Source organism: Podarcis filfolensis (assembly GCF_964270895.1).
Source record: "Podarcis filfolensis genome assembly, chromosome: 8".
Lineage (NCBI taxonomy): Eukaryota > Metazoa > Chordata > Lepidosauria > Squamata > Lacertidae > Podarcis > Podarcis filfolensis.
In genome coordinates this window covers 90,363,502-90,377,520 of record NC_139611.1, presented here as the reverse complement: position 1 = coordinate 90,377,520, position 14,019 = coordinate 90,363,502, and the positions used below count along the sequence as shown (strand labels likewise).

Genomic DNA, 14,019 nt, shown 5'->3' with positions numbered 1-14,019 from the left:
AGCTCCCATTGCTCGGTCCCTGCTCCTGCCAACCTAGCAGTTCGAAAGCACGTCAAAGTGCAAGTAGATGAATAGGTACCGCTCCGGCGGGAAGGTAAACGGTGTTTCCGTGCGCTGCTCTGGTTCGCCAGAAGCGGCTTAGTCATGCTGGCCACATGACTTGGAAGCTGTACGCCGGCTCCCTCGGCCAGTAAAGCGAGACGAGCGCCGCAACCCCAAAGTCAGTCACGACTGGACCTAATGGTCAGGGGTCCTTTTACCTTTACTTAATGCCATGGACAAACTAAGCATCCGTTGTATGTCAAGCAACAGGAAAAGACTACACAAAAAGCAATAACGTTAGTCCACAGATTAATTTTTATTCAAACCAGGAATAGAAAAAAGCAGCAGTAAGTAGAGTGTCTCAAAGATACAGCGTAACATCTTTACCTTAAAAAAAGTAATTAAACATAACAATCGGCAAAGAGGCAGTTAAATGGAATTTTTTAGTGGCAAGGAAAAAAAGGAAGCCCATCACAGCAGGCCTGTGTTGTTAAAAGTCAGGACAACAGATTTTTGTACATCTCAAGAGCAATAAGAAAGTATTCCTTCCCACCCTTTGCTTGAGAAGCTAAGACACCCCCGCCCTGCCCCTTCCTGGCATGTAAACACCTGAACGAGGTCCCTGCACCCCCACCCCCTCCCTCACGGACACACCTGAAAGTGCCCCCCCTTGGGGGGAACTCAGGAGATACTTTACATTTGTAGGTCTGGGACGAATTCATGGTTGTTTAAAATAAGGCAGAGGGTCAGTGGGTGGGTGGGTATAAGTCACAATTTAGCCCTTGTTCCTATCTCAGACCCCTTCCAAATTCAAGTAAAGTTGGGGATTGCTGGCAAACCCCCCCCCCATGAAGGAAATGCTGAGGAGTGGGAGAAGAAAGAGAAAACTCTGGAAGAGTTTGGCTCCAGGGTCCCTTGAGAGAGAGTTGGCTCTGACTCTGAGCAAAGAGGAAGGCAAGGGGGTCCTGCAAGAAGAAGAGGGGAAGACTCCATTTTACAGGGGTGAAGAAGAGGGATTGGGCTCCAGGTCAAGAGAGCACCCTGGATCCTGGCACTGAAAAGAGCCCCCCCACTTTGTGCCAAAAGTTAGTTCCAACTTGAAAACCACCTGAAACGCCCCCTAGTACAGACCTCACAAGGGAACATTTTAGCTGCACTTTCTGCATTGCAGGGGGTGGGCCTAGATGACCCTTGGGGTCCCTTCAACTCGAGGATCTCAGACTCAGAAGAGCCACAGAAACACACAGGCCCGATATTGGGGGAGGGGGGCTGGCCCAGGAGGCCTTGCCAGGCCAGGGGGCAGAGCACAATGGCTTCAGCCGGCCCTCCAGGACCAGCCCCCCTCAATGGGCTTTGGACTACAACTCCCAACCGGGCCTGCCAGCAGAAGGCAGGGGGGATGGAAACAGCCGTCCAAAAGGTCCGGCAGCTCCAGAGGCGACCCAAGGCTGCTCTCCAACGGGCGCTTCTCCAGGCATCTGAGTTGCCCAGTTCAAGGGAGCTGGCGGGACTAAGAACCGGGGTTCCTGAATCGCAGGGGTTGGACTAGATGAGCCTGGAGTGTCCTCTTCCAGGATTCCTCTTCTGGCTGCCAATGCCACGGCTGGAAATTTCCCGTGAAGCTGCCCCCCCCTTTCACAAGAGGGGAGGAACTCTTTTGACTGGCAACCATCTCCAATCTCCTTGCTGGACACTCCCAACCGAAGATGCATTAGATTCTCCTTCCTCTGTGCCCCCAATTCTTAAATAGGCTTTATTTCAAAACAGGGTGGGGGGTAGAGATGGCTTAGTCTTCCAAACAACCCTTTATCCATTAGTTAGTAGACGAGCTTCCCAGTGTAAGGAGAGGAAAGCAGACCCCTGAGCCCAGCCTGGCCCCCCACCAAATTCTGCCCGCATGCCTTGAGGCCCCAAGATGGGCGGAGGAAGGCCTGGGGGGCAGCTGCTGGCTGGGACTTTGATTGGGGCAGGGTGGGGGCACAGGGAGAGAAGCCTCTGAAGACAGGAAGACCGGCCAGGGGGTGGCACTGGGGGGATTTATTCACATTGGTTTTTTACAAAAGAAACCACCACCCCCGGCTGTGAGGAGGGTGGCGCCTTCATGGTAGGCTTGCAAAAGCCGCCAGTGACTGGGGGGGGGGGCCTCTGATTGCTTCCCCCACTCCTTTGCCAAGGTCGGCGCCCCCTTGTGGTTAGTGCTAAGCATTACACAGGAAGTGGGGCGGGGTGCAGGAGGGCCCTAGGCAGCTGCCCCACTCACACAGTTGCCTCCCCTGCCTCTCCTCTGGCCCCCGCCACTCTGCCCTCCAAGACTTGCCCCTCATGCTCCCCAGAGAAGCCCACTGAGGGCAGCTTGATCCTCAAACTCCCCTCGCCCTGCTCGGAGCCCCCCTCCAGGCCCCCTTGAGCTTTGGGGCTCAGGGCCACCTTGGGAAACCGGGACTTTGGGGACCTCTCCCCCTTGGCGCCCATCTCAGCCGCTTCCAGAGAAGACATCTCCACCGGGGCAGCCGAGGAGACCACGGCCCCAGCAGCCCCCTCCCCAGTGCGCTTCCTGAAGCCCGAGAAGGAGATCTTGGGCGACTTGAACTTGGCCGCCTTGAGGGCTGCCAAGGCTCCCCTGCCGGCCCCCAGGGCTTCGTCCTTGGCCTCCTCTGCCCGCACCAGCTCCAGGTTCAGCTCCAAGTCTGCTCCTGCCATCTTGGGCGGGGAGGAGAGCTCCACCTGCGGCAGGCGGATCTTGCCCAGCTTGGCCCCATTGTGCAGAGAGGCCCCCGCCTGCTCCCCATTGACTTGGGCACCCCCCTCGCCCTTGGAGAAGCCCAGCTTGGGCACCTTCATCTTCAGGGGAGAGCCGTCCTCCAGCTCCCCATTGACTTGGGCACCGCCTCCCTTGGCCTTGGGTGAGAGGGAGAGCCCAAAGGTGGGGGGCTTCAGCTTCAGCTTGGCCATCACCCCCTTGCTGCCATCTGCCTCCTCCCCCTCCCCCTCTAGGAGCCCCTCCGCCCCTCTGCCCTTGGCCCTCCCCAGCCCAAACGTGGGCCTCTTGACCTTGGCCTCCCCCTCGTGCCCAGGGGGTCCTCCTTCCCCGCCTTCTGCTCCCCCTTTGGGTAGAGACAGCCCAAACTTGGGGATCTTCACCTTGTACCTCTTCCCTGCCTCCGCCTCAGGGGCCTCCCCGCTTCGGCCCCCCCTCAGCTCTTGGGAGCTGCCGTGGCGGAGCTGGGCCCCCTCCACCTGGTACTCTGCATGCGCCTTGAGGCTGGGGGCCGAGAGCTCCACGCCGGGCACGTGGAAGGCCGCTCTCTTCCCCTCCAACTCGCCTCCACCTGAGCCCCGCCGGCCTGGAGAGGGAGCGCCATCCCCCTGGGGGCCCAGCAGCTCCACAGCTGGCACCTTGATCTGGGGCGCCTTCAGCCTGGCCTCGAACCCTCCCACTTCCACATCCAGATCTGGCAGCTTCCTTGCTTCCCGCCGGGCAGCCTCACTCTTCCCCTCCTGGTCCACCGAGAAGCCCACGTCTGGCAGGGCAATCTGGGGCATCTTGAAGGAGAAGTCCGCCCCTTCAGGTGGGGGGCAGAGGGGCTGGGTGTCTGCACCCGCTTTGGAGAGGCCCAGGGACGGGAGCTTGATCTTGAACTTGCCCTCCTCGGGGGACCCCCGGGCCTCCGCTTCCCCCTTGGCAAGGCCAAAGCCAATGGGCACAGAGGGCATCTTGATCCGGGCGGCTTCCTTGGCCTCGGGGCTCAGCGCCTCTGTGCTGCCTCTCAGTTTGGGGGCCTTCAGCTCCAGCTGTGGGACTCGGGGCAAATCCGCCTCAGCTTCCGCTTCCCTGTCCGAGGTGGAGCCCCCAAATTTGGCCAGCCTGATGACCGGGCCCCCAGCTTTGGCGTGTGTCCCCTTCCCTGCTTCCGAACCCACATCCAGCTCCACCTCAGGGGCCTTCACTCGGGGGGCAGAGAACTTGGGCAGCCCCACTGAAGGCATCCGGAACTTGGCTTCTGACCCTTCAGGGACCACCTCCCCCCCCTCTGCCGTCAGGGGCAGCTCCGTATCCGACAGGCGCCCCTTGGGCAAGGAGAGGTCCACTCTGGGCAACCGGATCTTGGTGCCCAGGAGGGAGGTGTCAACCACCCCTTCCCCACCTTCCTCCCCGAAGCTGAGCCTGCGCTCCCCAAGCAGCTGCACCTCTGCCCCACCCTCCTCCGCTCTCCCAAACCTTGGCAGCTCCACCTGCGGCAGTTTGATCTTGGCCTCTGCTGGCAGCATGGGCTCTTCCACCCCGACTGTGGGTAAACTCACTTCCAGCTCTAGTTTGGGGGTGGAAATGCCCACCCTGGGGATCTTCAGCTCCCCCTCATATCCGCGGAGGTCGGCCTCCGAGACGTCCACCACCGGCTTCTCCCCTTCACCTCTGCTGCTGGGCATGGAGATCTCCAGAGAGGGCACCTTCACCTTGAGGGTAGGGCTCTCTGCACCCACGGCCAGCCCCACCTCATCCCTGGCCCCGATCCTGGGCAGCTCCACCTGGGGAACCTTCACTTCCAGCTCGGGCGGGGCCTGGAGATGTGCCAGCTTCCCTGGGTCTGCTTCCACCTTGGGGGAGGAGAGCTTCAGCTTGGGCATCTTGGCGAAGGGGCCCCCCTTGGGCTTCTCCCTGGGGCTGCCAGGGGCTTTCTTGGCTTCTGCTTCCATGCCCGCTGTGTCCCTGCGCATGAGGCCGAACGAGGGCATCTTGAACTTGGAGCCTTTGGCCTCCTTTTCGGGCACCTTTGTGCCCAGGTCTCCTGCCAGGGCCTCCCTGCTCCCTCTCAACTTGCCCTCCTGGCTCTCAAATGCCAGGTCCCCTTCCTTGCCTTTGCCCCGGAATTTGGGCAGCGAAAACTTGGGTACTTTCAGCTTGATGTCGGGCACCTCAGTGCCAAACTCGGGCAAGGGGGTGCCGGAAGGCTCTTCACCGGGCCATGCGGGGAGGCCAAGGTCCACGTCCACCGCCGGCACTGTGACATCCACCGCTGGCAGCTCCACCCCCCCGTGAGCCTCAAGGGCTGCAGTTGCCCTTGCCTTGGGTGCCGTGCCTTCCACATCCACTTTCGATTTGGGAAAGGAAATCCCAAACTTTGGCACTTTCAGCTTGGCTTCCATGCCACCCTCCGTCTCAGGTGCTGAGGCCTCTGGGCTGGCCTTCCAGGCTTTGGGGCCAGGGATGCTGAACTTGGGGAGCGTAAATCTGGGCGCCTTGATGCTGGCCTCAGCCTCCAGGGCTTTGCCGCCCTCCAGGGTCACATCTGGGATCTTGACGGACGGGATTTTGACAGAGGGCAGCTTCACTTTGGCCCCCTCCACTTCCAGCACCGGCTGGCCCTTCACAGCCAGGCTGCTCTCTGCTGCTTCTTCCTCTCCCGGCAGGGCCTTCCCCAGAGAAAGGTCCACTTTGGGGATCTTGGCCACCATCCCACTGACATCAGGCCCCCCCAAGACCCTCTCCCTTGGCTCTGCCTCTGGCAGGCCCCCCTGGCACGTGGGGACACTGATCTCCACCTCCAAGTCTCTGGTCACGGCCTTGGGCGAGGGCACCCTGAGCTTGACCTCGTGGCCCCGGGGCAGCTGCTCGGAGGCCGCCAGCTCTCTCTCCACCTTTGGCAGATCCAGTTCAAGCCCAACTTTGGGCAAGTCAATGTCCAGTGTGGGCACGGCCGCAGACGGACAGCTCAGGCGAGCGGCAGGGACAGCCACCTCCACCCGCGGCTTCTCCACGGAGATATCCAACTCTGGCCTGGGCACGGGGGCCTTGGGCAGCTGCATGTCCGGCAGCTGCATTGCCGGCAAGGAGAGGTCCACCTTGGGGACGCTGACCTTCACGCCGGCCTCACCTTCCAGCCTGGGCGCCTGGGCATGCATATGGGGCAGGGAGTCTGCCTTGGCAGAGACGTCAAACTTTGGGAGAGACACCTGGGGCACCTGGAACTTGAACCTGGGCCCTTCGGCAACCTCTCCTGACTTCGGCCTCCCGGCGGGGGCTGCCACCTCCACCATGGGCCTGGGAAGCTGCACCTCCCCCACTTTGGGGAGAGCAATGTCCAGAGATGGAACCTTCACCTCGGGGAACACGGCCCCCTCTTTGCTTTCTAGCTTGCGTTCCGCCAAGGAAATCCCAAACCCTGGGAGCTGGATCTTGGGGCCTTTGGCTTTCGCCTTGGGGCTTTCATGCCTCCCCATGCTGAGCTCCACCTGGGGCAGCCTGCCTTCTTCTTCCCCTTTCTCCAGGGGGGCTCTGGAGCCCAGCTTGGGCAGGCTGAGCAAAGGCACCTTGACGGAGACGTCTGGGACCTCCGCTCTGGCCTTCGGAAGCTCCACTTCAGCCTTTCCCTTGGGCAGGGGGATCCCCAGCTCCACCAAGGGGATCCCCACCTCCAGGGGGGGCAGGGCCACCCCCGCCTTCAGCTTCTCCTCCCGCTCTTCCGTTTTGCCCAGGGCCACTTCGACAGCTGGGACCTTGACACTGGGTGCTTTCAGCTCCGCCTCCTCAGCAGAGACCCCAAACTTGGGGGCCCTGATCTTGAAGCCCTCCCCTTTAGGGGTCATCTCTGGGGTGGCTCTCTCCAGCCCAGGGAAGGACAGGTCAACATCCACCTTGGGGGCTGCCACTTCGGCCACAGGCAGCTTCAGCCCGCCCTGGAGACCCCCTTCCGGAAGCCCCACCCCGCTGACTTTGGGCAGGGCGGCCTCCACCTTGGGCAGTCCAAACTGGGGGGCCTGGACTCTGCTTTTGGGGGACTCTCTGCCGGGCCCAGCTTTGGACAGTGGCAGGTCGAGCTCCACCTGCGGGGCCTGGAACTCGCCTTCTGCCTTAGCCCCCGCCCTCTTGGCCTTGCCGAAGGGCGCGCCAAAGCGGGAGAGGCCGCCTGCTGCTTTCGCCTCCACCGCAGCCTTGGGCAGGCCCACCTCCAGCCAGCCCCCGGCCCCCTTGGCTCTCGCTGCCGCAGCCTCCTTAACCTTCAGCCTGGGGAACTTCAGCCTGCGCCGCTTGGTCTCCAGGGAGGACAGGCGAGGAGAGATGTCTGGGCTGGGCTGCGAAACGGCCACTTCTCCTGCGCTCTTGGCCTTGCGCAGCTTGGAGAACTTGGGCAGAGAGAACTCCACGTCGACGGGAGCCACGTCCAGCTTGCCACCAGTCAAGTCCCCGCTCCAGGACGCCCCTGACGCTGCCTGCAGGTCCTTGGCCTTTGCAGCCGCCTTCTTCTTCTTCTTCTTTTTCTTCAGCGATGTCAGGCTCTGGATGTTCTGGGGAAAGAAGTGCAGGGGCTGCGTGAGTCTTAGCAAGAGGCGACCAGAGAGAAGTGAGGGAAAGGAGCCACTTACATAAAGTGGTGCGTGGAATGGAGAAAGGAGAAACAGGGGCGTTTCCCTCCCTCTCTCGTAGACATCCAGTGATGATTCAGGACAGGGGAAAGAGGTTCCTTCTCCCTGCGGCATAAACTGTGGAACAGGATTATTAACTACGAACCCCCAAATTTTGGATCTCCTCCAAACCTGTGCCAAAGTTCTGCAGTGAAAATCCTGCACCCCCAAACTGGATCCCATCCCACATTTTGGGGTTCGTAGTTAATGAAGCCCTGTGGAACTCACTCCCAATTGGGATGGCTTTAAAAGAGAACATAAGAGGAGATCTAGTCCAGTATCCTGTTCACACAGTGGCCAACCAGAGGCCCATTGTGGAAAACTAGCAGGCAGGATCTGACCACAAGAGCAACTCCTGTGGCTTTCAGCAACTGGGATTCAAAAACAGGGCAGAGCCATTGTGGCTGTGAGCCACGGACAGCCCTCTCCTCCTTCTCCATGAATTGGCCCATTCCTCTTTTAAAGTAATTTTTTAATTTGCCTCCTATGGATTAGGCAAAGTCACGGAGGAGGAGAGGACTAGCAATGGCTACTAGCCAGGATGGCCAAGTGCAGCATCCCCGTTTGGAGGCAGTGATGCCTCTCAGTACCAGTTCATAGAATATCTATGTCAAACTCTGGATGCCACCCCAGGCACCCTCTCACCCCTGGAGACAGAGGGGGGTGCACCCTGTCACTGGGCCAGCGCCACAGAGCAATATTAGGACCACCTACCAGTTTGGCCATCTTGGCTTTGGGGCCCCTCACTTCAAAGGTGGTGGCTCCAGGCTTGCGGGAGACGTCAGTGCTGGGTACGGTCCGTTTCAGGCAAAAGGAGATCTTGTATGGCTCAGCACACTTGAGGATCTGCAAGGCGTCTTCGTACTTGATGTTGTCGAAATAGACTCTGGCACTCAGGAGCTGGTCGCCTACAAGGTGGGTGGACAGGGGAAGATGTCGAAGCTGAGCCACAGCCCTGCAGTGTTATCCCTCCCGCTGCCCTTAGCTCATTCTGCAGGAAGGGGGCAGGCCAGAAAACAGGGCCAAGGCCTGAAACTCCAGAGACGCTGTCCGGGGCAACTTTACAGGAACACAAACTTTGGCTCTGGAATTATTGACACAGCTGGCAAGAGTGCCCCTGCTCACATGCAGAGACCATTCCCGTCCCTGTTCAGCAGCTGCACCCTTAACCCGTACCAAGGCTGAGCCCCGTCCAGTGCTGCCAAGGTCCTGAAGGGGTAGTCCACCAGCAGGGCACAGAGGCACCAGCTGCCTCCCTTGCCTCTCCCTCTGTCAGGTCTCCTAGCAGCTGTGCGCAAGGAGAGAAACTCTCTGTAGAAGCTGCCCCCATCTCATAGAGGGCAAGGGAGGGGCTGTGGCAACCCAGTCAGATGGAAGGGGTATAAATGATAAAATTATTATTATGTTGCTTAAGGTGGTCAAGGCGCCCTCGCCAGAGCAGAGAATCATCCCTGTTCTTCAGTCCCCCCCACCCTCCCTCCCTTCACTGGCAGTGTGGTGCAGTGGTTAGAGCATTGGACTGGGACTTAGGAATGACCAGTGTTGAAACTCCCTCGCAGACAGAGTTGTGGGCATTAGATGAGGACCAGGATTCAGGAGAGATCAGGGTTCCAATCTCCCCACTCAGCCATGACGTTTGCTGGCTGAGACCTGGAGGGCCTAACCTACATTGCAGGGCTGTTGTGAGCATTAAGGGAAGAGGGAAGAACCATGCAGGCTCCCTTGAGCTCCTTGGAGGAAAAAGGTGGGACATCAATGCAATAGAGACTCAATCTCCAGGGAGGTTTGGGAGCAGAAGCCCCATTGGCCACTGCTTCCAGCCTGTGCAGGCAACAGTGAGCTAGGAGGGAGCCAGACTCTGGCTTTGCGCCAGGCGGCTGCTCTTTCCCTCCACCAACAGGGAGGCTCACCTTCGCGGAGGCTCAGCGCCCGAGCAGCAGGCGAGTCCTTCAGAACGTCCTTGACGAAGAGGCCGCTCTTTCCCCCTCCGGCCACACTCATCCCGCTGACCCCGGCTTCTGCCTCCGTCTCCACGATGATCTCCAGCAGCTCGGAGGTCTCAATGGTTTTCTCCATGGAGCTCAGCTGCGCCTCCATCTTGGCTGGGGCCAGGGGCTCCCCCCTCTCCTCTTCCTCGGCCTCTTCGGAGCTGCGCTGGCTCTCGCCTTTCCTCTGCAGGACTCTCTTCAGCTCCGCATGCAGCTTCTCCTTCTGGGCCTGGGGGGGAACCGAGAGGGTGTCCACACAGCACACCAGACCAGGTGGGGACCAGTTCGCTGAACCACCACAGCTTCCTCCCAGGGGCTCCTGCTTCTTTTGGGAAGACGATGGAGCTATTTCGCTAGTGGGAGTTTCTTCCTCCCAGCCTCCTTGGAAGAACCATCCACACACACCCCACACACACCCCACACCACCCAGCAATTCTCCTTTCGCCATCTGGCTTAAACGTTGGCGGAGGCTTTCTTGGGAGCCAGGGAGCCAAGGCTCCTAAACCCCCCTCCCCTGCTGGCCAGTCCAGAGGCAGCTTCCCCCTCTCTGCCCTAATGGTGATCTCAGATAACCTAAGAGCATAAGACGAGCTACTGGATCAGGCCAAGAACCCATCCAGTCCAGCCTGCTCTTTTCACCTAAGAATCCAGATAGACTGCCACTGGACCGGGAGGTTCCCGAAGAACATACAAAGAGCCTGGCTGCTAGATCAGGCCAACTGGGGCCCATCTAGACCAGCATCCTGTTCTCACAGCGGGCAACCAGATGCCCCAGTGGGAAGATCACAAGCAGGATCCGAGCGCAAGAGCCACTCTCTCCTCCTGCAGGTTTGAGAAATGGGCATTCAGAAGCAGTGCTGCCTCCCACTGTGGAGGGCATGGCATAGCCCTCATGACTAGGGGGCCTCGATAGCCCTCTCCTTCAGGAATAGGCACAATCTGCCATCCAGGTTGGTGGCCACCACTGCCTCCACCTGTGGAAGGGAGTTCCATAGTTTAACTAGGCACTGCATGGAGATGTAAAAGGCGGCAGAGGCCACACCTTGGAGGGGCAACAGGCTCAGGGACCCGGCGTCACCCAAACTGCCTTCCACCCCACATCTTCAGATGTGTGACCTGCCCCCTCCTCCTTGGGGGGGGGCACAGCCCTACCTGCCTCTTCCACCCTCAGAACGTGTCTTCTTGTCTGTCCCCCCCCCCCCGCCCCACCCTCTTCCCGACTTACTGCTCGGTCTGCATCACCAGCTTCCTCGGGGGGCAGGTGTGGGGGGCTGCCTGCGGGGGGCTGCGGCTGCTCATTCCCTTTGGAGCTGGCTGTCTGGAAGGCAGGAGAGAAGCAGGAGGTGGGGGAGGTGGCTCTGCCAGCTCTCAGGGACCCCAAGAGCCCAGCTGTGAATGGGGTGCAGCCGGGGGGGGCTGGCCTCTGTAGTAGACAACGCCAGTGGTAACAGGGGCACAATCGGTCTGGGCTGGGGAGGTGCTGAAGGGACACAGGCGCAACTAGGGAACGGGTTCCCTCGGAAGGTAGTGGACTCTTCTTCGTTGGGTTTTTAAGCAGAGGTCTGGTGGGATTCTGCATTGGAGGGGGTTGGGCTCGATGACCCTTGGGGTGCCCTGCAAACTGCAGTTCTATGATTATAAGCAGATCTGCTGCTTTTACTGCGACAGAGCAACACAGCCCCTTCTCGAAATAAACACACCTGAGTTACACTTAGAACCACAGAACTGTTGAGTTGGAAGGGACCCCCAAGAGTCATCTAGTCCAACCCCCTGCAATGCAAGACACCCACTGTAAGACACCCACTCCCACCTATAGATCTGCAGGCAGGAGTCATGGAGGAGTGGGAAAAAAGCAAGAGCCCACCAGGGAGGGTGCTGACCTGCAAAACGTCCAGAGAGATGATCGCCAGGCCCAGAGAACCAGTGGGAGAACCCTGGGCCTGGGAGGACCGAGTTCAAGTCCTAACCCAGTGATGGATCAGTGGCTGGAGTGTCGGACTGGGACCTGGGGGACTAGGGTTCAAATCCCCACTGGGCCATGCAGCTCACTGGGTGGCCTTGGGCTGGTCATTGCCTCTTAGCCTATCCTACCTCACAGGGTTGTTGTGAGGCTTAAATGAGGGGGAGAACCACGTCTGTTGCCTTGAGCTCCTTGGAGAACAAAGTGGGATATAAATGCAGTAGGCAGGCAGCCAGGCAGCCAGGTACTGCAGGCAGGAAGATAGACTTGGGGGCAGGGCCATCGATTCACCTGCCACCTATCTGGAAAATGGGCACAGGGTTGTGTCTGCAGTCCAAAGAGCTGCACTGGAAGCGTCATTTGAGAGAGGAGTGCAATTCCCAGGCCTCCTCGAAGAGGGTTTCTGGTGGGGCTGACCCAGAATTCAGACAGGGGGGCACAGCTTGAGGGTGGGGGCTGCAATAGTGGTGATGGAGGAGGAGCAGGTGCCCAGGTACTTACAGCTGCTTGCTGCCTTGTCCTGAACACGTGGCTCTCTGGAACCTGGCCCTGTGCAGCTGTGGAGGGGGAAATGTTATTATTTTATTTGTTATTATTTATTATATTTGTATACTGAAGATCACAGGATATTCACAACATAAAAATACAAAATGATAACACAAAATACATAGTAAAACAAACACAAACCAATAACCCCATTCCCACAACACGTTTAAAAGGGTATTGGATAATCAGCCAAAGGCTGGGGAGAAGAGGAATGTTTTTGCTTGGTGCCTAAAGGTGTATAATGAAGGCGCCAGGAGAACCTTCCTGGGGAGAGCATTCCACAGATGGGGAGCCACTGCAGAGAAGGCCCCGTTCTAAGTGTTGCCACCCTCCAGACCTCTCGAGGAGGAGGCACACGAAGGAGGGCCTCAGAAAATGATCTCAGGGTCTGGGTAGGTTCATATGGAAAGGCATTCCTTGAGGTATTGCGGTCCTGAGCCATTTAAGGCTTCATAGGTCAAAATCAGCACTCTGAATTGGGCCGGGAAATTAATCAGTAGCCAGAGCAGTTGGACCAAGATCTGTGTCATATGCTCAAGCCGTCTTGTCCCAGTGAGCAGCCTAGCTGTCAAGTTCTGTGCCAGCTGAAGTTCAGAAACCGCTCTACGTAGAAGGCATTGCAGTAATCCAACCTGGAGGTTACCAAAGCATAGACAGCAGTAGCTAGGCTCTCCCTGTCCAGATGGGGGCACAGCTGGGCCACCAGCCAAAGCCGATGGAAGGCACTCCGGGTCACTGAGGCCACCTGAGCCTCAAGCAACAGCAGAGGATCCGGGACCACCAAGCAGTAGCCTGGCTCTTTTTAAGTTTTTATGGAACCTCCAGGTTCACAGGCAGTCTGTCTAGAGCCCTGGGTCCCTAGGGGTATTTGACCACAGTGAGAACAGGATGCTGACCCAGCAGCCAGGCTCTTCTGAGGTTCTTCTGCCCACCAACCCCACAGGCGTCAGCCTCTGGGATGGAGAGGAAAAAGCCACCTCTGGAGAGGGAGGCATGGCCCCCTAGGCTTCCACAGACGGGCCCCTCCTCCTCTCCCACTGTTCCTTCCTGCTGCCCTCCTTTCCCTGCCCAAGAAGACTCCAGCCGGCACTTGCTCCCTCCCTTGGTGAAATCCCAGGCTGCCACGGAGGGGTGGCATTTCATTCCCACGCCCGGACTCTGAGGACCCACGCCACGCCGTTCCCCAAAAGGTCAAGATGCGATGCCGCACATTCCCAGGCCAGAGGACAAAGGGACGCAGCGTCTTGGCCAACCCCTCACGGGCATCGCTAGCATTCCTGGAGCCGTTCCCAAACACCTCCCCCTCCTCGGCGACTGCCCTCTGGAGCTCTGGCTGGCATCTCCGTGGAGAAATCCAAGGCAGCAGGAGCCCCAGGGCCGAAAGCAAACTCTGAGCTTCTCCACACTGGCCTTTTGCCCTGTGCTGTCCAGACACAGGTTGCCACTTCAAATCTCCCTTTCTGAATGCTCTTTAAAGCTGAAGTGCAAACCCAACCAATTTGGGTTTCCCACAGACTGATGTTTGCTCCGATTCAGCAGTAAAGAGTGGATTTCCGCAAGGGAAACTCCAGAGCACGAACAAGAACATTCAAACATGGAGATTTAAAGGGCAGACCTAGGCCTGGAAAGTTCAAAGGACTGTTAGTGTGAGTAAGTCCCGAGGCAGGTCCTCACACTCACAGCCAGCGTATTAAACGGGGGGGGGGGGGTGTGCTCTGGATTCACACCCCACAATGTGTGCTTCTGGCTGAAGAAGTGGGACTCGTAAGCATAAGATAAGAATTTGGGTGGCTTTCAAAGAGAATTAGACAAATTCATGGAGGAAAAGTCTATGGAGGTAAAGGTAAAAAGGTAAAGGACCCCTGGACGGTTAAGTCCAGACAAAGGAAACTATGGGGTTGCGGCGCTCATCTCGCTTTCAGGCCGAGGGAGCTGGCGTTTGTCCACAGACAGCTTTCCGAGTCATGTAGCCAACATGACTAAACCGCTTCTGGCACAACGGGACACCGTGACAGAAACCAGAGTGCATGGAAACGACGTTTACCTTCCCACTGCAGCGGTACCTATTGATCTACTTGCACT

General features: G+C 58.6%; 1 protein-coding gene across 2 annotated transcripts in view; it reads right to left on the bottom strand.

The window, feature by feature from the left end:
- Positions 1-339: 339 nt before the first annotated feature.
- The window catches only part of PRX (periaxin), a 28,059-nt gene continuing 14,379 nt past the window's right edge, over positions 340-14,019 (bottom strand). The window contains exons 1-6 of one of the 2 annotated variants that reach the window (XM_083626707.1): positions 12,834-13,095; positions 11,893-11,948; positions 10,657-10,749; positions 9,354-9,660; positions 8,158-8,351; positions 340-7,326 (exon numbers count right to left, since the gene is read on the bottom strand). In XM_083626707.1, the coding sequence (XP_083482833.1) occupies positions 2,299-7,326; positions 8,158-8,351; positions 9,354-9,660; positions 10,657-10,749; positions 11,893-11,948; positions 12,834-13,080 (5,925 nt within the window). In that variant the 5' untranslated portion in view covers positions 13,081-13,095 and the 3' untranslated portion in view covers positions 340-2,298. Of the gene's footprint in view, positions 7,327-8,157; positions 8,352-9,353; positions 9,661-10,656; positions 10,750-11,892; positions 11,949-12,833; positions 13,096-14,019 lie in introns of those variants that run through there. The other variant, XM_083626708.1, reaches the window with a different exon arrangement.